Raw genomic sequence first — 27,591 nt, forward strand, 5'->3', positions numbered from 1 at the left:
GGGCAGGAGGGCACTGATGGGGCTGTGGGGAGTCATAAGAACAAAGGTGTAGTGACAGGACAAGGAAGCGTGGATTCAAACTGACAGAGAATAGGTTTAGGTGAGATACTAGGAAGAATTTCTTCTCTGTGAGGCTGGGGACAAGCTGTGGCTGCACCATCCCTGGAAGTGTCCAAGACCAGGCTGGATGGGGCTTGGAGCAACCTGGGATAGTAGAACATGTCCCTGGGCAGTGGGGTGGAATGAAATGAGTTTTAAGGTCCCTTCCAACCTAAGTCATTGTGCAACTCTGTGATGTGATTCTGAGATTATAATCTGCATATAAAAATTCCATAGAGGCAGGGGGATGCTGTCCTATTCAGTGCAGAAGAGATTGAAAAAAGAGAAAGATTGCTTTGGAAGAAAATCACCATTAACTGGATAAATCCACAATAAGTCTTAAAGAAATACAGTCATTTTTGACAGAGGGGTTTTTCCTACATTTTTTTGTATTAAAACCTTCCTAGTTCACTAGTTGGGAGGTCTCAGAGCTGTTGAATTTTTAAATTGCCTCTGAGAATGCAGCATGCCTTTCTACCATGACTACAATTATGTTCACTTAATCATGGTCATTCACATTAGTAGCTGTAACAAAGAATTATTTGTGACTACTCAGAATCTCTGATTAAGGATTTCCTCAGTTATTTTACCTGCTATCCCAAGGAGCCAGTCACAAAACAGACACTCATTTCTGTCTCATTAGATAACTTTGCCAAGAAACTAAGAGCTGCTGCTTTAGCAGCTTCCTTTGAAGCTCCTACTGTTGTGTCTGCTGGCAAATGGAAGGAAATCCTTTGCTGTGCAAGCCATGTGGATATACAGAGTGGGAATTCTGTCTGTCTTTTAAAACGTGCTTTCAAAGTAATGAGCTGTCACTTTGAAAATCTAACAAGCTAGGGGCCGTTTGCCAAGAAAATGAGGCTGTTTGTCTTAAGTTTACAGGATGAAAGCAAAAATATTCCAGGCACTGTGACTGTGTTAAAGACAGGGATGCTAGCTCTGGGTTTTGTGGTTTGAATAATAAATTTAAAAACATCTGACATGTGAGCTGGCAAGGGTACAAGAGGGGGTTTATTTGTAACAACACTACAGCTTTTATTTTGGTTCACACACATTTTTACTTGCGGTTTTACTAATTCTGTGGCTTGGTGATCCAGATCCTAGATTTGGTGGTGTTCATTGTCTACCACCCAAGCTTGGTAATTTTTCTTTGGTTTCTGTCAGTAATAACTTAGCTGTTTTTCCTCTGAATAGGCTTGTTTCAGACACACAGTTTTTCCTCTCCTTAATCATAGTAAGAACCAAACAGAAAGAGAAGAAATATTATGCTGGAAATAACAACTGTGTGAGAGGAAGGTGGCATCATGGAAAAAAGATCATGGTCCATAATATCTTTACATGGAAGTAAAAAGTCCAGGGGAGTTTTGGAACCTTTCTTTCAAACATTTGGATTGGGTTTTTTCCCTTCCTGTCTACAAGTAATTTATAATGGAAATGAGAGAGGGCTAAATAACATTTGGACTACTAAACCTAATTTAAAAAGCACTTAGCTGCTCTTGCTGTCTAAGAATGTCTCTACAAAAGGGATGCTCTCAGAACTAAAAAGATATTCTGTCAATAGCCACATACAAGAGTCTGATCTTGTCTGAAGGAGTCCTTGTGTCACTGGGAGGGATCCTGTCTCACTTGTACGAGGTTTTACACAACCATAAGGTATTATTAGCAGGAGTCTCCCCTTTAGATGTATCAGAGCATTACACTTTGCATTTGAAAACCTGTTCTGGCAGTGGGGTTTGTCTGAGACTCTCAGTTGTCATGTTTGTTTATTTGTAGATTATTAATTACAGGTAGTAGGAAAATTACTGATTTGTTACACTTGTTAGCTTGTCGCCCGTCCTCCAAGGTGCTGGAGCTAAAATGCAAGATAAGTTGTAAATGTGACAAAAACCACTTTGGCAGTTTCTGATTACACACTTTCCTCCTGGTCCCTACACTGAACACTAACTGTGCTTTTCCCCTTTTTGGTGTCTGAAGAAGTCCCTGCTGGAAAAACCATCAGAATTGATGTGTCAGTCATCATCTTTCCTGTCCCTCAGTGGCTTTTCTCTAAATCAGGTGAGTGAGAACCAGAGTCCAACACCTTTTGCTATTGCAGCTTGTGGTTAAGCCAGTGGAAAACCTGAAAGAAAACTACAGGGATGTCTAATTTCATTCTGTGTCAACCTGAATATTAGCCTTTATCAGTTTTCTTCCCAAATTAATCTTAGCTACATCTCTGCAGATTTACTGTTGAATCTTGCTGAGTTCATGGGCCTGTTGCTCTCAGTGAAGACATGACATTGATGAAAAGATGCATCTCAGGGTGCTTAGTGTGTAGGTTTTTATTTCCAGAGCAATGAATGGCCTGTTCTCTTCTAGAGAATTGAGCAGGGTCTTGATGCAGCATTTCTGAGTACTGGGAATCTGAAGATTTTGTGAAGACTTTGCAGTCCAACCAGGAGAAATCTGTTCTGATTCAGAATGTGATGGACTTTATGTTAAATTGAATGGTCAAAGAAGATGGGGCTAGGAAATGAAAAAGGAATTAGGGAATATTTTGAACTATAATTGTTTCCTTTGTACAGTCTCAGTGTTTGAAATAAATCTAACACATAAGCTCTTACCTTGTTTGGTTTTTTCAGGAAAGATATCCGAACAACAGCATGTTCAATGAGGTGTATGGAAAAAACATGAATACCAGCACAAAAACAGAAGTCACCCCTTCAGCTGCCCATCAGGAGACTTCACTCTATTCTCTCTTTGAAGGGACTCCGTGGTCTCCATCCCTTCCAGCCAGCTCAGGTAATCCTGGTACGGCATTTCTCGTGTTTAGTGATTTAAGAGGATTTGAGTTAATTCTAAACCGACTGCAAGTTATATGTAACTGAAAATTAAAAAAAAGCCCAAACCTGCTTGACAAGGTCTCTGAAGGTTTGTTTTACTTTCTATATCTTCAGAAATACGAGGGGATTCTGTAATTAATATAGTGTAAGAACCTGGATTTAAATTTAAGTAGTTGAGCAGGATAAATGTTGTAGGAGGTGATAAATCCTGAAATCTCTTTAACTCGGTTTCCTGACAGCCATTTGGGAGTAGTGCTTTAACTCAGATATCCATATACTTTGTGTTGCTTTTTTTGGAAAAAGCAAGAGGAACTGGATTTCATAATGCTGATATTTGAAAAAGAAACTGTATGAGGGAAGAGTGGAGGAAAATACAACAGTAGTGGGTTTTGTTGCATTTGGTTTTTTACTGTTAAGCAGTGCATAAAGTAAACCAGCTTCTTTTTTAGTATTTGTCTTAAAGGCTTAAACCATAACTATTATGTCATAATTTTATTTTCACTAAAAATCCAGAAGAGTGCAAGAGAGGAATTAGTTGAATCTAAGGAATGAGTGTATTTTGAATAACATCTGCACTGGATGAGATGTTTGGTGGGACTTTTGTAACCAGCCAGGAAAAGCTGTTGTAGGTGAAATGGAGGGAGTTGCCAAGTACTTTTATCATAGCAGGATTTTTTGGCTCACATGGCTTCAACTCCCTCTCCCTTCACATCTTCATTGGTTCTGTTCTGCCTGTGGACAGTCTGCTTCATGCTCCCTGTCCTCTTTTGCTCACTCTGGGGTTCTGCTCTGAATTGTTTTAAGACTCACATCAGTGTATGACATTCTCAGACTTGGGAGTTGGAGTTGTAAACCTGCAAACTCCTCAAGGTCCTATCTGATTTTCCTATTGGTTTGTCAAGCTTGGGGACAAGTTATTCTTTGAGTTTGAGACATGGGGAAAACTGGCTTTGCCTAGCCAGCCCTCATGAAGTTTCCTGGGTTTTGTTTTTCTGGTAAGCATTAAGCACAGTCATTCTGTTCTTGTAAATTTTTCACCAAGAATTTAGGAATTTGCATTTATACTCATGTAATGGAGGGAATAAAAACTGCTTTCCTTTAGCATTGTAGTAAACTGGGTGATGACAGAATTTGCAGCAGCACTAAGAAATTCAAAACTGGGAAGCTTCTGCTGTCTCTGCTGACCTTTTTTTCCTCTTCCCTTGTAATCCCTAGATCATTCAACACCAGCCAGCCAGTCTCCTCACTCCTCCAACCCCAGCAGCTTGCCAAGCTCCCCTCCAACCCATAACCACAATTCTGTTCCTTTCTCCAACTTTGGACCCATTGGGACTCCAGACAGCAGAGACCGCAGAGTCACAGACCGCTGGAAAACAGATAAGCCAGGCAAGTGCTGGGTTCCAGGTTAGCATGGATGGTCTGACACCATCATCTGATGATGTTTGTTTTGCACTGTTTTTGCCATGTCACTTTGAACTTGTCTTTCTGCCATTTTAGCAATGGGAGGGTTTGGTCTGGACTATCTCCCAACAACATCGTCCTCTTCGGAGAGCAGCTGGCACCAGTCCAGCGCTCCCAGTGGTACCTGGGCAGTGCAAGGCCCTCCCACCATGGAGGACTCCTCAGCTGTGCTTATGGAGAGCCTGAAGGTGGGTTTGGCTGGGGCTGTGCTCAGGGACGGGTCTGCAGCCTGGACAGTCAAGTGATGGGCATTAGCCTGTCGGAAGCCCAAAGTTTTTTCTGCAGATTCACTTACTCAGGCAGTGTGGGAGGTGTCACCAGTGTAGGAAGATGTCCAGTTCTTGCTGGTTTTGAGATTTTGTGGAACAAGCCCAGGCTGGCAGAACTGGAAGAAATTCTAACAATAGCTTTGACTAGTCTAAAATTAGTAATAGTTAATGTGGGATGAATTTTTATGGTAATGGGGATTCTGGAGGAGGATAAAGTTCTTCCAGGAAGCCTCATTTTAGAAGGTCTTCTTTGAAGCCTTGATAACTTTCGTGATAAGCCAGGTATGAGTGATAAAGAGGGAGAATATAGTACGTGGTGTCTGCTTTCCCACCTGGCAGAGGGGCTGTACCAGGAGGTACTAGTGTTGGCTGTTTGTTTTTAGTCCATCTGGTCCAGTTCCATGATGCACCCCGGCCCCTCGGCCCTGGAGCAGCTGTTGATGCAGCAGAAGCAGAAGCAGCAGCGCGGACAAGGCGCCATGAATCCGCCGCATTGAGACAGGAGACAACCCTTGCAACGACGGCTCCATAAACCATGGCATGTTGGGTCTTGGGACTGGCACACGCAGTCCTGTGCAGGTGGCAGCCCTCTCTTCTGTTCCTTGCTGTCAGGAGGGCGTAAGTGCTCCACCAACCCACTGAGTGTGCACAAAACATCTGCAGTGCAAGCAAACAACATCAGGAACTCTCCCATCCCCCGGGCCCTTCGGAGGGAGAGAGGAACTGCTGTTTGGCTCACTCAGTAACCCAATATCACCGCCTCTCACCTTCTCCATTGTGCATGTCCCCAGCCACATGGGAAGTAAAAGCTGAGAGTAAAGGGCAGATGGGAGAAGCCAGTGAGAACTTCTCAATCCTTTTCCTCTCTTTGAGGAGATATAATAGGAATCCATTAATGATTGCTTTGCTGACTGAGAATGTAGTTGAAATTACTCCTAAACATCTTTATGACTATCTCAGTAGTAAGATCACACTGAATTCTGTACACAGACGTGCTTCATAGTCAGTGTGTAGCAATGAGAGCCCCAGTTGCTGCTCTGGTCACAGTGGGTGGTGACGAGGTGGGGCTCTGTATCCTGGACTAGCAAAGGAGTTTGGTGAGAGAGAGTCTGGCACTTGGCACCGCTTCACCCGGAGGCTTTGGGTGGGTTAGAGACTCCAGCATGAAATGCCTTTCTCTCAGTAGGTGTTTGAGCTATAAGGGGTGACATGGGGCATCGCAGCACTCTGCTGAAAAGCAAGTTAACTGCTATGGGGTTTTAAATTAATGTGTGATTCCTGTACATTTTACTGTAGCATAGTGGCTAGCCCCACAAAGGGCAGGCTAGTCTGTGCATTCTCAGCCTGACTCATTTTAATAGGTAGGTAGAAAGCTTTCAATGGGTTTGTTTTGTTTTGTTTTTGTTTTGTTTTGGTTTTGTTTTTTTCTCTTTCCATCCTCCCATCTTTGCTGAATGCTCGTAGTTTCATTACCATGGCAGAAAATAATCAGGGGTCCAGCAGGGCTGGGTGAATCCGACAGCCAGCCCAGACAGCGTGGGGCACCCGCACAGCCGGTGAGGCACAGGTCAGCTCTGCAGAAACCTGGCCCAGCTGCAGCCCCAGGCTATCAGTGCCAGAAACAAATCTGAGGCACCCATGGACACACGGAAACAGCACGGTGCTGTTCATAGATGAAAAGGTGCAGAAGGGAAAAGGAAAAAAACGTTTTATTTGCTATTTATTAGGGGGAAGGAAGACTGGAAGTTTTGTTAAAGAAAAGGACAGCGTTTTTGTTAGATTTCCCAGGGAAGTTGCAGAAACAGACTCAATGTCCATTTGCTGTTTTTAGCAGTAGGGGTTTGTGTGATGATTCAGGATCTCTGGGCTAGAATTCAGCTGCAGAACAAAGCACATGCAGAAGCCGAAGTGACGCTGGAGTCTGGGCAGCCCCAGAGAATACAAAAAGGGAAGGCGGAGGAGACCCAATACCCTCAGGGGTACGAGAAGCTCCCTACGAGCTCCACCTTAGCAACATCACTGTTCTGTGTTGCATTTCAAAGCTGTATTTCCTTTAACAAGTCCAAAAAGTGAAGTTCCCACCTGGTGGTAATCCAGCCCACCCTGTGTGTCCCTCCAGCCCTTGGGTGTGTGTCCGAGCTGTGCGCCCAGGCAGCTGTGACATTCCCGTGTTTGCACCGTCACTGACTCTTGCACCCCAGACGAGCTAACCAGGAGCACCATCCCACTCCCGGCCGTGCCAGCTCCCAGCTGCACCGTTCCACTTGTGCATGAGCACCCGGCCTCGGGAATGCCTCTGACCCCACCTGCCCTCCAGCACCTGGAGGAGCAAGGGAAGGGGCCCCCAACAGAAACTGGTTTGTGTTGTAAGCTTTTTTTGTGTTTTCTGTCTGTCTGTGCAAGAACTGCAGCTGCCGAAATCAGCTTTGCCTTTAATTAAACCATGTTCTCTCCATCCAGGTCTGTGTGTGGCATTTATTTCATGTGTGACTTGGCTTCAGGCCTTTAAAAGTGCATTACTTCTCTGTAGAAGCCAGAAGAATGTTTGAAGTTGATTTTTTTTAATTTGAAAGACCTAAATAAATCACAGTGACTCTGGCTTGGGCTTGGTACAGATTTGGTTGTGGTTTTGGGCTGCCAATGTAGTGTGTTTTGCATACTGAACTAAATACGTAGGATGGGAGCAGCTTGCAAAGCTCCTCCCTAGTTGCAGGCTCATCCTGGTACAGCGTGTGCAGATGGAGGGCACAGATCCTTCTGCCACTGACTTGCCTGCAGACCAGGGTGTTCACTGCTTCCCTGCTCCCAGGTATGTCACAGAAAACTCCAGAGATGTTCTGGTTTTGAAAATACAAGTGTTTATTGTCTCCAGAATAAGTTCCTTTAAAATGAAATGTGGTATTTAGGTTAGTGGGGCAGTGGGTTTTCTGGATTTGTGTGATAGAATCCGGAGTGGAGAACTTTGGAGTAAAGCTCTGGGATTCCAGGCTGTGTCTATCTTCTGACTGATCGGGAAAACTTTGAAGCAGTGGTCCCAATAATGAAGAAAATGCATCTGCTTTTATTGATGGGAGTTTTAAAGTCCCTGTGAATTTGAATTTTGAGTTGGATGGAGCAGGTTGAGGCTATGTAGTATCTTCTAAGATCTTGGGGTTGGCACTAATGTTTCAAGGAAGCAAATGCTTCCCTGGTCTATAGCTTCCTGAACTTACTTCTCCTTCAGGATCTGCTGTCAGGGCTGTAAATGCAGGTTGCACCACCCTCTTGTGGGTGTTCCCAGCTTCTGGGATGTCTGTATAAAAGCTTTTTTAAGGTTGGGGGAACATGGCAAGTCTCTTGGCAAGCATAGGATATAGAAATGAATCTGTTCCTAACAGGAATTAGCAACATCTTATCAAGTTCCTGTTTAACAGAAAATACAAGGCTTTTAATACAAGTAGCAATAACATTCAAAGTTTATTTTCAGATGCAGGGATCAATATGCAGACTGCATAATGGCAACAGTTGAATTCTTAATTTCTCTCCACAACTTCAAGCTCTTCTGCAATCACTTCTCTGGGGGTTCAGTGTTGGGCTGTTGAATGAACGCAGATGGGAAGATGCCAGTCCTGCCCTTGCATGTGCCTTCAAACCAGTCTTCATTCACTGGAAAGGAAAATTGACACAGTTCTTATGACTCTAGGAAAGTACAGGAGCATAATGTGCTGCAGACAGGCCTGAGATCACTGTTTTATGGTGCTTCTGCTGATAAAACTTGGAGCTGTGCTAGACCCAGCAGGGAGTGGAATGTGGAGGAAAGGGAGGAATGAGGAAGAGAGCAAAGTGGTAAGGTAAGAAGGAATATCAAATGGAGGTGGGAAATTGCATCAGAATAGAGACCAGGGAGCTTGGGAACTGCCTTGAGTGGAAACAAAGTGAGTGTGGAGAGTAAGGAAATTATTTGAGACCTTGATCTGTCCTCTTCAGGACACATCTGAAGTGTTTTGTCAGCTGTTTCCCATGTTCACGTAAAAACCCTAAAACAACCCCCCAAAACCTCTGATACCCTGGGTTAAGTAAAGCCTATGAGCTGTGGCAGTTTTGCTGTAGGGGAACCAATTGAGGCAAGAACCACCTTTGTATTGGGAAATACTTGCTCAGCAATGAAGGGAAAGGTAGGATTTTGGGGTGGAGGGGGTCATTAGTATTGCGTGGGGCAAAATGTAACCTGTCAAGGGTTACATGGGGGACTGATTCTGTACTGCTGACAAAGCCTGCCAGCCACCACAAATTACTGACATAACTACAAATAGCAAAATGTAAGGGGGGGTTTGCCTTTAAAACTTATCCCTGATGTCTTGATTTCACTCAGAGGCTCAAGTGAGATGGAGAACATGCCCTGTGTATATAATTTTTCATTGATCTTTCTGAAATTTAGTCTGTATTTAAGCCTCAATTCCCACAGAAACACTAAGGACTAATATTGACCAACTAATGGAAGCTCGTACCCTTACAATAAAAGCAGATGAAAAAAAGTTCCAGGTGGAAGGCATGGGAGTGAGAGCCTGCCCCCATTGTGGGGACAGCAGCTAAAATGAGGCCATCTTTCTCCTTGGAAGAATCCACTACTGTGATCAATAAGCTTAAACACAGCCCAAGTGTAACTCCTGTCTTAGATATTTGGGAGGGGCACGGTGGAAATGGGAGTGATGAAAATATGTTGGAAAAAGTGTGTGTGACAGGGATGTGTGGATGGGAATCCCAAGGCAGAGCTGTAGGGGTCCCTCCCCTCTCCTGTCTCAGGAGGAGACAGGAGAGGGGATCATTACCTTTGGATAAAACAAGGATTGTGTCTCCTGCCTCAAACTCCAGGTCTTCAGGTTGGGTGGCTTCATAACTGTACTGAGCTACAACGTGGGTTGTTCCTGCCTCCCCTGGTGTTGCCTCCTGTGGTGACTCCTCTGGTTTGCTGTCTGCTACAAACCCCTCTCCCTAGGCAGGAAACAAGCTGGTGAGGACATGACCCCTTGGTTTCCTTTCTCTGTACCAGGGCAAGAGAGATGAGCTCTGCTTCTTCTCTCCACTCACTCTTTGCCTTTCATGAGTTAGCTGGCTTCTGTTGAAAGCCACAAACTCATGCTTGTGGCAAGGAAAACAAAGGCAGGAGGGAAGAGAAGGTGGCTGCCCGCTGCAGCTGTCACTGACCTCTGTGCCATTGCACCAGACTGTCAGGCAGTTGTCCTTGCTCTGGCTCCAGGCCACCTCCACGTTGTCTGCACTCAGTCTCACCAGCTCCTGGCCCTCCACAGCCTTGTACCTGGTGTGCAGGGGATGCAGGTGAGGGGCCTGGAGCACAGCCCTGCCTCACTGGGGCTGGCAGTGCCTCACCTCAGCTCCGTGTGCTCGGGCTGCAGCTCCAGCTTCTTGCAGACCAGCTCCAGCAGCTCCCTGTAGGAGAGGCCTCGATCGACTCTCAGGGCAACCGTGAATTTGTAATGCACCTTGAGCACATGGGGGCTGCAGACAGCTGGTTCAGCCTCCTGCCGGCAGGAAATGGGATGTCATGTGGCTTGGCAAGCACAGGGATGTGGAAACTGGTTGCCTGAGTTACACTGTGCTTCCCAAGCTGTTCTTGGACAGTGGCTGGTTGGCAGCCCCAGGCTTGTCCCAGGAGAGAGCTCAGTAATAGATTAGGGACTTGGCACCAAATTGTCTTTGGGGTGATCAAATTAGAGCTGTGTCCACTCTCCAACCCCCCCTTTTTTTTTTCTTTTAAATTTGGACTTGCTCTATTTTTCCATCTCTTTTCCCAGTGGTACCTTCTGATGTGCTGACCCTACCCAGAGCGTGTGCTTTCTAGCTAAGCTCTCTCCTATTTCTCCCTTCTCAAGTGCCTCAGGTTGTCTGAGAGTCATGCAGTGGCTCTGGTCACAGCCCCAGGTTCACCTGGGGCCTGGAGAATTCCCAAAAAGCAACCCTGAGTCTCCTGGTAAATGCAGATTTGTATGCCCAGCAGGACCTCAGGGTCTGCACTCGCAGGATGTTACCTTTGCTGTGTCTCTTGGCTGCGCCACAGTAGCAGGAACGTAGTCTGGGGAGGAGGAAAAAGGTGGCTCAGGAGGTGGGATGGGACAAACATTGCCTAAAGGCACAGCCAGAGCTCCTGCAACCCATCATGATCTCCAGCAACACCAACCAACCCTGGAGCCAGCAGTGGTCCCTCAAACGGATACGGCATCTGCCACAGGGTTCTTCTGTAAGATCTACGTACAACCACTGAGCAGAGGTTTTGGCTCTGTGCCTTCCCTCTTGCAGAGATGGGAGCATGAGGGATGAGATGTCTTTCATGGATGGATTCACAAAAGATAAACCAAAAGATAAACGTGTAGCTGCTGGTTTTAGTGTCTTTGCTCTTCTGATCTCCCTAGGTCCATGCTGAAAAACAGAGGCAATCCCTGTCCTTCAATGGGGCTGTAAAGCTCAACTCAGGCCTCCAGGCAGGGTGATTTCAGCTTTGTGAAAGCCTCTTCATGAGGATCTGATTTACATTTTGGCAGTGCTTTGGCACAGTTGTGCTCACTCCAGGAAGAGCCTGAGCAACACTGTTGGACGTGGTCCCGCTAACAGATCTGAGATGGCTTTTGGTGCCATAAAGGTGATCATTGTGCTGCTTGTGTCCATGAGGTTTGTCCTTAATTCCACGAGCCACAGCCTTCTGTGTCAGCTCTACAAATGGACTCTACGAAGCTGCTTTCTAGGGGACATGAGCTTGGGATGTGGGACAGAGGGTAGCAGGAAGGAATCCCGTTCATACCGCTTCTTCAAGCCTAGCTCAGCCCACAGCAGCACTGAAACTATCATGGATGCCCTGCTTGAAGGAGAAGCCTCTAAGGAATGTTTTACTCCAAGCTGGTTCTTGCCCTATTACTATCTCCAGGCTCTTTTTCTCATTAGTCCCTGTGCAATTTAAGAGCACAGAGGGACTTGCTTTCCTCAGGGACCCAACAGACAATATTTTACTCCATCCTCAACACTGCAGTTGCTGTGTCTTCCTCCTGCTCTAATGTCTTCCAGTCCTTAACTGGAAACGGGGCCAGGAATGAGATGGAGATGAACGCTAGCCCTGGTCTCAAAGGGTGAGAACACAGCATCCCAGCCTGCTGTGGGTGATGTCACCCTGTGCCCCCGTCCCTTCAGCTCCCCCTAGCCCTGGTCTCAAAGGTGAGAACACAGCATCCCAGCCTGCTGTGGGTGATGTCACCCTGTGCCCCCGTCCCATCAGCTCCCCCCACACTGACCTGGCGCCTGCCGCCGGGGCTTCTCCGGCACAGTGGAGGTGGGCGACTCAGAGATCTCAACTTCCACAGGGGTTTCTTCCTGTGCCATGGGAAGAAGACAGTGCTGTCAGTCCCACCCTACTGAGGGGCTGGGGTGCTGCTGCCTTGTGCAGATCCCTTCCAACCTGCTCTTTTCCCAAAGTCTGTCTGGGATCTTGAACTGGGGAGGGGTGACTTGGCTATTCGTTATCTCCCCAGCACTGCCACCAACACGGATTTTGCAGATCTCTGAGCTCATGATAAGGTGACCATGAGCCAGAAGAACCAACCCCAGCATCATGAGGGGGGTGAATATGTGGAGATCTGCCCTCCCCAGGACACCATTTCCTCCTGGGCTCCTCACCTGGATATGCAGCTTATTGTGGAGCTCCACAGGCTCAAGGAAGTTGCAGGGAACGATCCCTTTCTGCAGGGAGAGGAGAGATGAGTAGTGATTGCTTGGCAAGAAGGCAACCCACTGCTGGAGGACACAACTGGATGTATCCTCACCCTCCCCTGCATCCAGCAGGGTTCCTGAGGCTTCAATTTTGGTTTCTGCAGGTTGGGTGGATTTCACTGAACCCTGTGGCCTAAGCCAGGGTGGACATAAGAGACTTCAGTCAGAAACTTAATTACTGTTGGCAAGCCTCTGCCTCTGCAGAACCTCAGCTGTAATCTGCAGTCTGCCCCTGCTGTCCAGCACACTCCTGGTATACCTTTCCATTGAACATCACTGTAGCCCAATTGTCCTTCTCTTTCTTCAGGACAAAGACAATGTTTCCTGGCAGGACTGGCAGCTCCTCAGCAGTCTCGGGAATGAACTCGAACATGACACGGTGTGGCTGCCCTGTGAGGGCCCTGGGTGTGGAGCAGTGGACAGGTCAGGAATGTTGGCAATGCTCTTGTTTTACCTCACAGGGAGAATCCAGACCTCTGCCTCCATGTTTCTACATTCCTCATTCCCCCTGAGTTCTGGGTGCCAGCTGGAGGCTCGGCTGTGAGAGTGCAGGATGGGATTGTGCCTGGCTGTCTGGGTTATCCATCTTTTATCCAACTTACCTGAGGATTTCTGGGGTCTTGGGTCTGGGTGGAGGACCAGAGGCCTGCCAACAGGAAGAGAAAAAGGAAAATACCAGTAATCCAGAGGATTTTGTTTGCTTTGCAGAAATGCCCTGCAGCCTTTTACCATGCCTGCCCTCACCCCAACACTGTTCCTTCCTCCCCATGCAGGTGCCTTAAGAGCCATGAGGCATATCACTGGCTTTGTTCCTTCTAAGGAACAGTTTCCACATTCTTCAACATACAGTTGGTTTTCAGAGGCACAATCCTTCTTTCACTCCTGATTTTAGTTTCAGTTCACAGAGGATGGAGATTGTCAACACCTGTCTGCATTGAGAAGGTTACAATTTATCTTGTGCAAAGGCGCTGTGCTGTGCTTCCCCACATCCTCCCAAAAACCTCCTGGAAAAACTCTTGCCACGTTTAGGAATGGGAAGATGCCACTACATCATCTGGAAAATGGCACAGGAAATGTAAAGGCGTCCTGGAATGGGCAGCAGGATGCAAAGCAAGAGCAGAACTGCCGTTGTTTCTCCACTCAGGCTTAGGCAGATGATCCCTAATGAATCCTTCAGGGAGGGTCAGAGACAGCTCCCTGCAGAGAGCCATCACCCTGCCCATACTTCCCCATGCAGAGAGCACCAGTTTAACCTCAGCCACAGCTGTGGGTGGGTTTGGGATGAGCTTCCTGATGCTGGAGGGAGCAGCTGATCCATGGAAGCAGTACCCGCCTCCTCCCCACGGCAATGGCATGGAGTTCAGGGTGGTCAGGGTGCTGTTTGCTCCCCACTGTGGATGACAGCCACCCCATGGCATCCTGCACTGAGAATGTTCACTGAGTCTTACCTGTGGCTGTAGGGGAGCAAATCCTGAAAAGTCGTCCTTGTCCACCACAGATGCCACCACCTAGAGCCAAAGACAAATAGTGACTTGGTGCCTGTAGACCTCTCTCAGACCTCCGATGTCCACCCTCCCCCTTTGCTGCTGGCCAAGCCAAGCTCCTCAAGATGCTTTAAGCTCAGGAGGGGCTATGATTTTAGGCTAAGCATCTTGGACTACAGGCTGAGTACCTCTGGCACCAAAGCTTGCCTCTCAGCTGTGGTAAGTTTTCTGCTCTTGACCTGGCTGCTTCTGTAGTTTGAAGCATTATAACCTAAAAGTTTCTGTTTTAATCACAAATTTTGAAGGGAGCCAAAGTGTCCAGCTCAAGCCCATACCTCCAATGACCTTAAATGTAAGTTAGAAAGTTGATACATGTTTTTGTGCATATTTCTGACACTCAAGGAGCTGCCTGGCTCTCAGCTGTCTGATTCCCCAGTGCCTGGTTCCTTTTCTGGATGAGTGCTGCCTCCCAGGACCTGAGCCCAGGGGTGGCATCCCAGTGACTGGATTTTACACACTCACAGGAGAAAACCTTGTTTGCTTATCTGAGCTGAAAAGCCCTTTTCAAACAGAGTAGTGGAAGAACTGGAGGTTGGTTGTGGGTGTCTAATGTTAAACAGCTCCTTTCCCCCACCCTGAGAATGTCTTGGCTTGAGCTGAAGCTCCAGTGCGATCTTTCCAGCTCATTGCTGACTATCCCTCATGTCTCACTAAGGAGACAAATTAGAAATAGGCCATGCTCAGCAGGAACGTGCTTTTAACTCTTGTATTCTTGCAGACTCCCTGTTTCCTATGAGCTCCCTCTCTCCATGTCTGGGGGTTCCCTGAGGCAGAGAGCAGCTCCCTATCTCTGCTGTGTACCAGGCAGCAGACAGCAGCTCTGAGGGGTGATGAGAAGGCAGTCAACAGCTCTTCTGAGCCCACAGGCTTGGCCTGAATAAACAGTACAGATCTTTCTTACCATTGCCTTTCCCAGGTAGTCCTTCTTCTCCAGCTGAGCCACTTGCTTCTCATTTGGCCTGAACAGCCTCCCTGCAGGAATGGCCACCAGCTCACAGTGCTTCTGCTTCTGTAGCACAGAGAAGTCGTGGAGACTTTGGAGGTGAGAGCAGGGAGTGATAGATGTCCCTTCTGCTCTGGGCTTGGGGGCTGCTCCATAAAGCCAGACCACCATCATGACAGCCCAATCCCAGCCCTGGTATGGTCATTGAATCCCATCTTCCCATCCCTGCCTCCCCAGTGACCCAAAGCTCTTCCCACAGACTTGTGTCCCACTACAATATCTATTGCCACTGCATTTTAATCCTGCCAAAAGGTGGATATGCTGTCGGTGGGATTTCCCTCCCTCTCCCTGTGGGGCTGTGAGACCTGCTCCTCCCTACCAGGATGGCTTCCATTGCTCTGTCTATCTTGTTGTGCTGGGGCTCGCTCTTCATGCCTATGGCCAGGGTCAGGTGCTCCTCAGCCTTCTCCCAGTTTTCCAGGGTGGCATGCACCAGTGCGATGTTGCAGAGAATCTGCTGGAGGGATGGGAGCAAGAGAAAGAGCTCTTGGAACAGCTGGACTGCTGCCAGGAGGGCAGGAAAAGACAGGACAGTGGGGCTCTGGCACTGCACCTGCTTGCTTGGCTTTTTGCAAGGTACAAAGAGAGGGCAGCTGTCTCCTCTTTCGATTTCTCAGGCTGGGGACAGACCTTTGGGATCAGAACTGGTGTGTCTCACCTCGCAGGCAAAGAGCCGGTAGCACAGCCCCAGGATCTTGTAGTCGATGAGTTGGTTGCCTCGCAGCTGGGCCAGCGCCTCTCTGAAATCCTCAATGGCCTTGCCATGGCTGTGGAGCACAGGATGAAGGTGTCACCAGCTTGCAGTGGCAACCTACCTGTCTCTAAGCCTGTAGTCAGACTCGGTGAGTTCAGTGGGGTCTCTCCTCTATCCTTGCAGTGTTCCAGACACCGCAGGGGAGGAGAGAGGTTCTGAGGCTCATGTTAATCCCAGGACTGCAGTGCTGAAGACTAGGAGCCTGTTTGACCTCGAGGGGTTTCAGTCTGGGCTCTGGGGCACCAACCTGCCCAGGGCCATCCTCACATGAAGGCTGGCATCTTTGTAAGTGGCAAAAACGAACTCTTCCACTCACTTCTGCCTCCGGTAAAACACAGTACCCCCGCTGGAAATAAGCCACTGCCAGGTGCCTGTCGCAGCCGATGCTCCGGGTGAACGCCTGCAGAGGTAGGAGTGGGGCGAAAAGGGGGTAAAAAGGGGACACCTTAAAACTGAGGGCACAGAGCAGTTGTACCTGTCCTGCCTTAGCCGAGTGGCCTGAGCTGGGCTCTGTCTCCCTGCAGCACTGGGCACTGGGTGAGGGTGAGCCTGTACCAGGCTCCTGGGTTTGGTTTTTTTTTGAGCTGGAGCCATCTGCCAGCATGGTCCCCTCCTGGAGAGAGGGAGAGTGAACACTGAACCGTGTATCACTGCTGCTGATTCACCGGCAGAATAGGTTTGGCAGCCTAGGGCTGTCCCCCTTCCCCACAGCTTTAAAAGGCCCCGAATCCATCCCTTAGGCCGTGATCCTTTTCATTCCTTCCTTCCCACCATGTCCATGTATCTGGGCAAGTCCCAGAGGTGAGAGGATGGGCGGCCCTCGGGGCTGTACCTTACCTCCTCCGCCTCCTCCAGCTTCCCCAGGACGAGCTGGATGCAGCCGATGTTAAAGCAGATTTTGGCAGGGGGGTTCTGGACGGCCGTGAAGGCATCCAGGGCAGCTCCCCACTCCTTCCTGTCCGCCGCGCACACCCCTTCCTGCCACAGCCGGATCGTCTCCACCAGGGACATGGCGTGGTGGCAGAGGGCTGTGGGATCCCCGTGTCGTGGGTCTGACCCCGCTCCCTGCCCTTCCTTGTGGCGCAGCTCGGCCTCTGTGGCTCCCTTCGGCCCGTACTTCTGCCTTCCCCCGCCCTGTCACAGACCTGCAGGAAGAGCCTCCCCCGCCCCACCAGCCCGGGATGGGGAAGTGGGGCCAAGGCCGCCTCTGACAGAGCGGCTCCCCACGGCTGCATCCCCGCTCCTCTCGGGCAGCCGCTCCTCGCCTTCTCGGGTTTTCATCTCCCGGGTTTTGCACTAAAAGCCATGGGTTTTGTCAGCTGGGTGGTTCATCAGGTCAGATTTCAGGCTGCAAAAGCCCAGGATGAGCGCCGGGCCGAGCCCTTGGTGCCCTGCAAAGCACAGTCTCATCGTGGCTAAGCGGTTCCTGCAGACAGGTCCTGGCAGGCAGAGCTGGGAGGTGAAGCAGAGCCCAAGGAAACCCTTGGTCCTTCCCCATCCCACCGTGTTGTCCCAGAGTGGAGTTTCACCGCTAAGGGCACATGGAGCTGCCCATGGACGAGGCTCCTGGGGCAGTGGCCGTGTTGCACCACATCCCAAGGGCTCAGCCCATCACTTCTGTCCAGGTGTTTTAGGGCCAAGGAAGCAGAACTGGCTCTGGAGCACTGCTGGGAGCACAGGGCCAAGATGAGTATGGGCACATGGTGACAGCAGGATGCTGACCTGCTGCTGACTCACAGCTTTGGAGCTGGCTGCTCCACACATGGCTTTTAAACATTTTTGGAAGCACTTTGCCTCATCTACCAGCAATGTGATGTGTATTTTGTAAGAACTTAAAATATGTCAGCAAGACTCAAACCTTGTGCCTTTACCAAAACTTCCCCTGCAAATTACATAACTCCAGCAGTGGGAGGGAGGCTGGGGAGGTGAGTTCTGAGTAGTGCTGATGGAGAAACCCGAGCCCCTGAGCAGCAAAGATGGGTTTTAATCCAAAGCAGGACCAAACAGAACTCTGAGCCTGGGGCTCTCTGGTTCTCCAGCTGTATGTTGCCCTCAGCATCCCAGCTGGCTCCCATGGGCTTCCCACGGGAGCATGGAAGACTCCCTGATCTCCGGGAAAGCAGAGGGAGATGCAACCAGCTGAGTGATGCTCAGGTAAAGGGGTAGGAATAACAACACGGTGAGTGTAAAAGCACCCCCTCTAGGTGCCTTTTCTGATTCCTGTGAGCAATGGGAGACCCCATGGAGCAGGAAAGGGCTCACCTTATTGGAGGCGTAACTTTCTGCTCATTTAATTCTCTGAATTGGTGCCAATTATCCCAAAACCAGTACAAGGGGAGCTGGAGGAGGATGAGAGATCATCCCCTTCGGCATGCTCAGAGCAGCTGTCCTTCTGCCTGGGTATTTGTAATTTAACAGTGAGATTTCAGAGCTGTGATAAACACAGCCCTTTTAGCAAGAGTGAGTCTCTTGTTCCCCTTTCTCTGCCCAAAGCTGACTCAGTAGGTAAACTTGTTTCTTCTACCGTAACCTCCAGCAGGAAGTGAGGAACAGAGATGGTGACATTTCCTGTGGAAGATTTGTGGAATCCAGCAAACTCAGATTGCCAATAGGTGGGTCAGAAATAGAGAAATGTCTAAAATACAGCTGGGGTGCAGTGCACGTTTTGACTTTGTATAGCAACAATATGTACAAGTTTATAATTCTGAAGAGTCAAAAAAGACTGATGCAGGCACAAAGAAGCCCCCATTGTGCACAAGGGAAGACCTTTTTGTGAGTTTTATTGAGCAGGAGAAGCGGAGGAGCATGTCCAGATCATTCCCAGGATGGCAGGTCAGAGCTCTCTGCACAGGACCCAGGGGTTTTGGCTCTTTTCCCAAACAGTGGCAGACCCTGAGGTGGACGTGAGGTCAGCAGTGGCTCTCAGCTAGCACCAAAGCAGGATGTGACTGAGAAGGTGCCATTGCCATGTGCTCCTGCTTCAGCTGAATGCAGCAGAGCTCTGCAAACCCTGTCACCCTTCCCAGTCTGACTTCCATGAGGTTCTCCACTGAAGGCTTCCCTCTCCTAACAGGAATCTGTTGCTTTGGAAAATATTTTCTACTTCTCTGGGATTACAGCTTTTTTTTTTTTTTTTTTTTTTTTTAAATGAGGTTCATTGATGTCTTAACCCAAGTCTGGGCAAGTGGAAAGAACCAGAGAAACCAATCACAGTCCCTGGCAGAACTGTAAGGACAGAACCCTTGCTGCACCACCAGGAGAATTTCTGTACAGATCTATGGGTGACACCTGGCTGCTTTCTGTAGCTTCTGACCCAAGGCTGGGTCTCCCACTTGGTGATCTCAGTGCCTCCTGTGGTTGTGCCTGTGTTCTTCTGGAGGCAGTGAGGAAGGAGAAGCAACCTAGAAAGAGTTAGGGAGGCACTGAATGGTTTAGGGGTAACCATGCTGGTTCCTGTCTCCATTGAAGGCATGTCAGACACCGAGTAAATATTCAGTGATGATTTATTGTCTGGTCTTTATTATTATTACAAAAACAAAGCAGATATCAAAAAACAGCAAAGATTTCACAAGGTCCCCAACAGTTTTTACATAACTGAACTGTGGTAAAATAGTGAAATTAAAACACATGTATTTCAGTCCTGGCCCTAAACCTTCTATGGTGATCCACGGTCTGGGATGCCCCAGGCTTTCCTAATTCTTTAAAATAATCTTCTTTATTTGGGAACCTGACTGGCCCACTAGCACACATGATGAGGCACAATGTAACAGGAATGTGAGCTGTCTGGTATCCTTACAGACCCTACACAACCTGAAAACAAAACAGGGGAGGCCCTGCAATGATGGTATCGATACCAGGATATGTTTCTAGGACTACCCCAAGCAGACATTTACTTGTGCTTGACAAAACCAAATCACTTTCCAGTTGCTGGAGGGTGATTTGCTGTGTAAAAGCTGCTTTTTCTTCTTCTCAGGATTTTTGGTCCCCAGAATAAGAAGAGTCCACTGGGCTGGACTCCAGTGTAAATGGACCATTAACCCTTTGAATTCCACTTTCCAAACTGCATGACGGACAACTCCATCTCACTGTGACCTTTCCACTGTGGACCCAGCATCAGACTGATGGCAAGGAACCTGAGCAGGTTAAGGAAAATACTCAGCTCTCTGGAATGATACTTGGGGTCGGAAAAGAGCTTTTCTTCTCTCCTATTCATGGGTGTAGGGTCAGAGGTTGACCAAAGGCAACATGGTCCAGTTACCTGTGTTAATAATAGCTGCCCCACTTCTCAAATAACAAGATTTTAGCTCAAAACACTGCTTGGCTAGCAAAAAATTAAGACATTGCCCTGTGTCCCTCAGCATTTGCTCAGAGAGTCAGGTCCAAATCTGCCACGATTACACACAAATGCAAATCATCCTAAACACCAAATTGTTTACATCACTGAATATGTCACTGAAAGGCTGGTGAGTACCAAATATTCCTTTTAAAAGAACAATTCCATCTTCATAATTTTCCGGAATTTAAGCACAGCAGAGATCACGACGCGCATCGTTGGTGGGGTATGACAGAAGCAGCAGGGCGAAGGCAAAGCTGGGCACGGGGCGGCCGTGCCGGGGGATGGGGGCTGTACCAGCGGCTCCCTGCCGGGCTCACACCCTCACGCCCCCTGCAGTCACACCGTCTTCCTGGCCGTCAGAACACGCACAATGGACCCGACTCCTCCGGCAGCCAGCGCCTGCCAAGGGAAACAGGGCAATCAGCACCAGGCCAGGGCCTGGAGCTCCCTTCCAGGACCTGAACAGGCTGGCAAGAACGATGGAGAGGGACTTCGGATATGGCCTGGAGTGACGGGGCAAGGGAGAGGGTCTCCAAACTGACAGGGAGTAGGGTTAGGTATCAGGAAGAAATCCTTCCATGTGAGGGTGGGGAGGCCTTGGCACAGGGTGCCCAGAGAAGCTGTGGCTGCCCCTGGATCCCTGGAAGTGTCCAAGGCCAGGCTGGACAGGGCTTGGAGCAAGCTGGGCTAGTGGAAGGTGTCCCTGCCCATGGCAGGGGTGGAATGAGATAAGCTTTAAGGTCCCTTCCAACCCAAGCCATTCTGGGAGTCTGTGAAATTACTTGGATCACATTATATTGTACATGAGTATCTGCCTGCCCTCCACTAAACACCAGAAGCCAGGGTGCCAGGGTATGGTAATCATACTCAATTTCAAGAAAGCTATTTAACTTTAATTAAACTTTCATTTCCCTGCATAACCAAGCTGCAAATTTTGCTTCCCTCCAGGAAGGAACTTCTCCTTCAGCCTCCTTGAATCACTGGGTGAAACCATTTTGTTTGCCTCAATCTAAGGGAAACTCAAACTTTAACTGTTGGGTGTTCACCCAGGGAAGCAGCAGCGGGCAGGAGATACAAGTGAGCTGTGAGCTCCAGGGCCATCCCCTTGTCACAGCCTGAATGTGGCACTGGAGTGTCAGCAGACAGGAAGGGGGCTCTTGCCAGGCTCATGCCGGGCTCTGGCAGGAGCTGTGCCCACGCACGCACCTTCTCGTGCCACTGCAGCAGCACGGCGCTGCTGTTGTCGGAGGGGCTCTCGAAGCCCTTGTAGATGTACTTCATGAGCAGGTCCACCCCGTTCTTGTCCAGCGACTGCACCGCCTTCTCGATGTCATTGGCTTTGAAGGAGATGAGCACCTTCAGCACGATGCTCTCAGCACGGTCCTGGCAAGAGGCAGGCACACACACAGCCGTCCTCGTGTGAGTGCAGCCAAACGCTGCTCCTCTCTCAACAAACTGAATCAGAGCCTTTTTCTCTTTAACAGCTCTGTGTTAGTGTGTGAAGAGCTTGTCATGGTAAGGTGTAACAGACACGTCCTCCCAAGGATAAACAATGTAAAAGAGTTTAACACATTTGCCCTGCTTTAGTTTTTCTAAAGTTTCTACTTTTCTCTCTTAGTGTTTGCAATTCTCTACCCCTTAATTATGGCTAAATAGTAAATGCTCAGATGGAAGCTCACGATCTATCAAGTTCCAAAATAATTGTAACAATCAAGTGCTTGTCTGGCCCCCCTTCCCACCAGAGCCTTTTCCACACCTCTGTAGTATTTAATGTGACACAACCATTATAGTCCAGGGAAATGCCACTGGCAGCCTGGAGGAGGTGACTGCTGGAAGCCACGTGTTTTCCAAGCAGTCAGCTGCTGTCCCAGGCACACTGGATGCAGACTGGCCATTACTATTAAATATTAATAACCACTGATCTGTCATTTCAGGCATCCAGATGTGTGTGGCGTGCTTACAGCAGCAATTAGCAATGTAATCAGCGAGGAGCAGCTCTTCCTGTTCATCCAGCACTAGCTGAGGCAGCATGAGAGAAGAATTGTGTCAGGGTTGCTGGACTTTTCAATAATTCCATCACACAAACACTTCAGGCAGCTTCCCCTAAAGAAACTATGGATGTCAGTTTTCCTGCCCAATTTAATATCCCACAGTCACTTGGCTTAGCAAGACTTCTCACATAACTGTAAGTGGAATTATGTAAGTTCCAAAGATAACCAAAAATTAAGTCAAGTATTAATGTTCAGTCATTCTGCCCTCTGCAATTCCACACCAAGTGTATTCTTAAATCCTTCAATAGAGGGCTGATGGAAACAAGTTATTAATGTGAGGACAAAGCTATACAGCCCTATTTGTAACAGCTGGCTCTCAGAGCTCTGTAAATCCCTTCAGGAAAGGGCTGGGGCTGCAGGAACAGCTCTGCCAGGAACCATGCAGCAGGGAACCATGCCCCTGGGCCTCTCCTCCAGCAAGGAGAAGTGACTGCAGGCACTCTCCAGCTGGGCAGTGCCCTATCTTATCAGCCTGTTCCTCCCACGACTGCATTCATGAGCTATTCAGGACTCATCCTGGGGATATTCAGAAATGCACGTACCCAGGAGACTCCCACACTGTCACAGGGGGAGGGCTCGCTTTTCCTGAGGTTTTAACAGCTTCATTTTGATTGGATGTCATAAAAACCAATTCTTCCTTTTTTGTAGGCTCACTGCTGGTGGTTTCATTAGTCAGAGGTGACAAGTGCAACTTGGTTCCCTGAGCACACAGCGATTACATCTGTGAGCTGCCATGTCTGGTCTGAGTCAGACACAGGCACCTGGTGACCCCTGGGCACACAGAACACAACCAGCACTGCCAGGAGAACCACAGCTGAGCCAGCACCCAGGTAAAGGTACCTGGACACCTGAGCTACAGTACTTTCAACAAGATTCAAACACTTGTGGTCATGGGTGTTTCAGCATCAGGGAATACCTTAAATTCTGCTTCTCTGACCTCCTCGAGGTACAACTAGTTGCACAGAGGTAACAGAGACAGGAAAGGATTTTCAGGGAGTAACCCATGAGCAAGCAGCTGCTATTTTACCTTCACTGCCTGGTTCTTTGTGTTGATGGGAGGGTTCTTCAGAGCTGCCTGCAGTGCAGCCATCATGTTCCCTGTGCCAGATGGTTAAGGGCCAGACACCAAGTACATGGACAGCAAGTACCAGGAAAGCCATACTTGTAGCTGGCTTGTGCATTACTGAAAACACTCCGATGCAAGGATTCCCTCACCAGCTAAGAAGACATTACAGCCTAAGACAGCAATTTTCAGGCCATCTGAGGCAGGAGCAGCACCAACAAGCAGCTGTATAGTTCCAGGACTGTTAAACACTTCCTAGGCCTTTCCTTGAATGAGGGTCCAAGTGAAAGAAACCATTCTCCATCCCTTCTGCAATCTGTAGCCCTCGAGAACAGGTCTCAGCTCGGCACATCCAGCCACGGGGACAGCACCCAGCAGCAGCCCTTGGGAAGAGTGACCCGGGGCCAGCCGGGCGAGGCAGCCCCGGTACCGGGCACGGGGAACTCTTGGGGCGCAGGGACTGCCCTGTCCACATCCCCCGGGACACCTCCCTGAGCACAGCCCTGGGGCACTGCGGCTGCTGCGGCCAGGGGAGGGAGCTGGGCCGCCTTCCTGCTGCCAGCCCCTTCCCCTTCAGCCCCTTCCTCTGCCAGCCCCTTCCCCGTCAGCCCTTTCCCCTTCCCCTTCAGCCCCTTCCTCTGCCAGCCCCTTCCCCGTCAGCCTCTTCCCCTTCCCTCTGCCAGCCAGCCTCTTCCTGCTGTCAGCCTGTTCCCCTTCAGCCTCTTTCTGCTGCCAGCCCCTTCCCCCTTCAGCGTCTCCCCTTGTCCCTCCAGTCCCTTCCCACCGCCAGCCCTTTCCACCTCCAGCGCTTCCCGCCCGCCGCGGTGCCCGCTCGCCGGTGCTCCCCTATAAGGCCGCCCCGGCGGCGGCCGCGCCCGCTCCGCCCCCGCCGCTCCCTTCAGGATATTGCCGCAGGCACGAGTCCACCTCGCCCTCATCGGGCCCCGCTTGCCCGTCGCCGCCGTCCTCCTCATCCACGAACTTGTTCTCGTCGTACTCGTCCACGTCCACCCGGCGGAACCGCGCCGAGGACACCGTGTGCTTCGCCATGGCCGCGCCCGCCCCGCGCAGCCGCCGCGGCCGGGCCCGGCCCCGCCCCGAGCGGCGCCGGCGCAGCGCAGCGCCCTCAGTGGATCCCGGAACGGCGTGCGGGGAAGGGTCTGGGGGCCGTCTCATCCCTCCCTGCTCCGTCCCGTCCCGCTGATTCCACCAGCCCAGGGTGCTCCGAGCACCGTCCAACAGGCCTTGGACACCTCCAGGGATGGGGCAGCCACAGCTTCTCTGGGCACCCTGTGCCAGGGCCTCACCCACAGGGAGCAACTTCCTCCCAATATCCAGTCTAAACCTACTCTCTCAATTAGAAGTGTCACAGATTCACAGAATATTCTGACTTGGAAAGGATCCACAAACATCCTCGAATCCAATTCTTAAGTAAATGACCCATACTGGAATTGAAATCACAACCTTGATGTCACTGTCACCATGCTCTGACTGATTTTGAAGCCATTCCTGGTCATCCTGTCTTTCCAGGGCCACGTAAATAGTGCGTCCTCGTGATTCCTGTCAGCTCCTTCAGGCACTGCAAGGCCACACTGCGGTCACCCTGGAGCTTCTCCAGGTGAACAATCCCAGCTTTCCCAGCCTTTCCTCCCAGCAGAGCTGCTCCATCCCTCTGCTCATCCTGGTGCCTCCCCTGGGCTCTCTCAGCAGCTCCAGGTCCCCCTGTGCTGGCCCCAGGTGGGGCTCTCACCTGAGCACAGGGCACAGGGCAGAGCCCCCCGTTCCTGCTGCCCACGCTGGGGCTCAGCCCAGGGCACGGGGGGCTCTGGGCTGGGGCAGCTCCAGCTCTCCCCCACAGCAGCCCCAAGCCCTTCTCCCAGGGGTTTCCTCTGCTCCTCCCCAGCCTGGATCACCCCGGGGGTTGCCTCGACCCAGGTGCAGCAGCAGCACTTGGTCTTGTTGAATTTCATGAGATTCCCTTGAGCTGCTTCCCGAGCCTGGCTGGGTCCCTCTGTCCACGCCAGGGCAGTGCCAGGCTGGGCAGGACCCCGTGTGGGCTCCAGGTGAAGTCAGAGCTGCCCTGCTCGTCCTGCCAGGCTGCTCTGGGAGCCCCTACTCCAACAGCACCTCGTGACCTTGAGAGTTAAAAATAGCCACAGCCTGATTGTTATTTTTTTATGTTACACTTGGCCTGTGTAGATAATAATTATGCTATTACTAATTAGGAAATGACACAGCTTTGTGAGGCTCCTCTTAATAGAAAACAGCAGCCCTAGAGAAAAAACAAACACACACACACACACACACACACACACACACACACACACATACATACATATATATATATATATGTATATTACACCCACTCCCCCAGCCTGCCCCCACTTTTTATGAAGAAAACAGCTGGTGGAAATATTTATTTCTCTATCAGCCCTACCTGCAGGAGCACCCACCCTCTTGACAGAGGAGGAATTTAGGATATGTCACATGTTCCACCAAAGTTGCCTCAGCTCAGGGAGCTGCAGTCCAGCTGGAACTGTGGTTGTAGCTTGGGGACTGCTGGCATTTTTCTGCTGGAAATTGGCTTAAGGGCAACAGAGTAATTGCAGGAGGTAAACAGAGTGTCAGAGAGTCACAGAATGGTTTGGGTTGGAAGGGACCTTAAAGGTCATGGAGTTCCAGCTGCCTGCCATGGGCAGGAGTACAGAGGTTCAGGATTTACTGCTCTGGCTTTTAAGGTTGAGGATTAAAACAAAAGTATGTTCATAATCCATTATGTGAGACCCACAGTTACTCCATGGGTTAAATTTGGCAGGAGGGGACTTCAGTGGTGTTTTTTGCCATCTGCAATCTCAGTTTCACACCAAAAAGCAGATGGATCTGTGCCATCCTCAGAGCAGGTGTGTGCCACAGGGAAACACTTTCGAATAAGGAATTCCACTGAATTAATGCTTTGGCATTTTTAAATGGCTTACAATATTTCTGGGTTTGGGGTACAGCTGTTCCCTCTGAAAGGGCAGAAACACACTTGGGAAAAGCCCTCCTTGGCTTGGAGACATCAGAGGAAGCAGACTGCCTTCCATGGCTGGGAAAGGCTGTTGGGAAAGGCCAGGCTGAGAGAGGAAAAAGCCTTTAAATTTTGCTGTCCAGCTGGGTTCCCCTGCATTCCCTGTGGAAAGTTGTCCTAAAGTATGTTTTAGTTCCTGTTAGGGTAATTTGATGTCGGTTTTGTGTACCTGCTGGCACAGCTGGGTGACGAGGGGTTGCCCCCATGATGCCAATGAGGCAGAGCAGGTATGGCCGTGCCCTCCTGGAGCCCCTGCAGGGTCACTCGAGGGTGCCAAGGTCCCGCAGAGCCCCGGGGGGACTGTCCCTGCAGAGACAGGGCTCAGAGCAGGAGATGCAGAGTGAGATGTGAGGTGCCTCAGCAGGAAGCTGAACATTTTCCTCACACAGCAGTGTCGAGCCTCCTTGCAGGGTGAGAAATGGGAGCAGGGGGTGATGCAGCTGATGCTTGCACAGGAGCTGTGGCTGCATCCAGGTAAGCCATCCTCGAACAGCACAGCCCCCGGTGCTTGCCTTGGCTACTGCAGTTTGTGGCACAGCCTTTTCGGAGGATTCTGCCCAAGAAGCTCCTCAGCCCACAGAAGAGAAGGTTTTGGGAGTCACTGGGGGTCTGTGTGGGAAGCCAAAGACTCCTGTGGAATTCCATGTAAGGGACTCTGGCTTCTTCCCCCATCCATATGTGGTAGGGACACTCGGCACACACGGATGTGTGGCTCTGCCTCTGCCAGCAGCAGGTTTTTACCACAGTGCCCTGGTGTGTCAGGAATTCTTGGAAAACTGTTTTCTCTCCTATATTCAAGTTGTATTGAAAAATCTCCCAGATTATGTGCTACAGAGCTGACAGTCCTAAATGAAAATGTAATATTTTCATTCAAACCTTCAGTTTGTTTTGCACTTCAACTACATAAATAATAGTGGACAGTCTCTTCATAAAGCTACTGAAACTTGTAGCAGCATATGGAAATTTGGTTGATGACACAGAACAAAACTCTTGGAGCCTGGGGAGATTATTCATGAATCAGCCTTTTTACTAAAAAAATGAGTAAAAATTTCTCTTTTACTCCAGAGAGGAAAAACTGCACAATAGAGACAGCCACACTTTTCAGGATTGTTACAGGTGACTCCATGATTCAATCTGGCAAAAAACCATGCAAACAACATCAAAACAAAAACTTTAAAAGGTCTGGCTCAGGGTAATAGCAAATATTGATCTGATTTCCTTCAGTGGCTTTTTAAGTTTCCACTTTAGGGCTCTTGCAGTTTTCTTCTGTGGTGCAGAAGGCGGCTCCTCCCTGGTCTGTCCAGTTCAGTGCAGATGGATCTTTCCCAGTGCAGGGGCTTGGCCCCAGGTGAGATGGTGACAGCAGGCAG

General features: G+C 49.6%; 4 protein-coding genes across 6 annotated transcripts in view; 1 reads left to right on the forward strand and 3 right to left on the reverse strand.

Annotated features, from left to right (window-relative positions):
• Positions 1 to 7,265, forward strand: part of SMG7 (SMG7 nonsense mediated mRNA decay factor) — a 50,994-nt gene extending 43,729 nt beyond the window's left edge. For all 3 annotated transcript variants that reach the window (XM_063407745.1, XM_063407747.1, XM_063407746.1), the window contains 5 exons: positions 2,074 to 2,154; positions 2,721 to 2,880; positions 4,137 to 4,307; positions 4,419 to 4,570; positions 5,035 to 7,265. In XM_063407745.1, the coding sequence (XP_063263815.1) occupies positions 2,074 to 2,154; positions 2,721 to 2,880; positions 4,137 to 4,307; positions 4,419 to 4,570; positions 5,035 to 5,148 (678 nt within the window). In that variant the 3' untranslated portion in view covers positions 5,149 to 7,265. The remainder of the gene's footprint in view (positions 1 to 2,073; positions 2,155 to 2,720; positions 2,881 to 4,136; positions 4,308 to 4,418; positions 4,571 to 5,034) is intronic.
• A 243-nt stretch (positions 7,266 to 7,508) lies between these two features.
• On the reverse strand, positions 7,509 to 17,037 carry NCF2 (neutrophil cytosolic factor 2). Its single transcript, XM_063406839.1, is given in 16 exon segments — positions 7,509 to 8,296; positions 9,460 to 9,622; positions 9,836 to 9,947; positions 10,019 to 10,170; positions 10,678 to 10,721; positions 11,929 to 12,007; positions 12,311 to 12,373; positions 12,663 to 12,804; positions 13,006 to 13,049; positions 13,852 to 13,911; positions 14,849 to 14,956; positions 15,270 to 15,407; positions 15,609 to 15,717; positions 16,021 to 16,046; positions 16,048 to 16,104; positions 16,542 to 17,037. Coding segments are annotated over 16 exon segments (1,569 nt in total). The 5' UTR covers positions 16,716 to 17,037; the 3' UTR covers positions 7,509 to 8,198.
• A 2,152-nt stretch (positions 17,038 to 19,189) lies between these two features.
• Positions 19,190 to 24,258, reverse strand: ARPC5 (actin related protein 2/3 complex subunit 5). Its single transcript, XM_063407748.1, has 4 exons — positions 24,061 to 24,258; positions 23,119 to 23,190; positions 21,247 to 21,423; positions 19,190 to 20,439 (listed from the first exon to the last, which is right to left on the reverse strand). Exons 1-4 carry the CDS (start codon positions 24,202 to 24,204, stop codon positions 20,377 to 20,379), a joined length of 456 nt encoding a protein of 151 aa, XP_063263818.1. The 5' UTR covers positions 24,205 to 24,258; the 3' UTR covers positions 19,190 to 20,376.
• Positions 24,259 to 26,373: 2,115 nt separating this feature from the next.
• On the reverse strand, positions 26,374 to 27,347 carry APOBEC4 (apolipoprotein B mRNA editing enzyme catalytic polypeptide like 4). The gene is given in 4 exon segments (XM_063406723.1): positions 26,374 to 26,576; positions 26,579 to 26,725; positions 26,728 to 27,034; positions 27,336 to 27,347. Coding segments are annotated over 4 exon segments (561 nt in total). The 3' UTR covers positions 26,374 to 26,481.
• Between the last annotated feature and the right edge of the window lie 244 nt (positions 27,348 to 27,591).

The sequence above is a fragment of the Prinia subflava genome, chromosome 10, assembly GCF_021018805.1.
Source record: "Prinia subflava isolate CZ2003 ecotype Zambia chromosome 10, Cam_Psub_1.2, whole genome shotgun sequence".
NCBI lineage: Eukaryota > Metazoa > Chordata > Aves > Passeriformes > Cisticolidae > Prinia > Prinia subflava.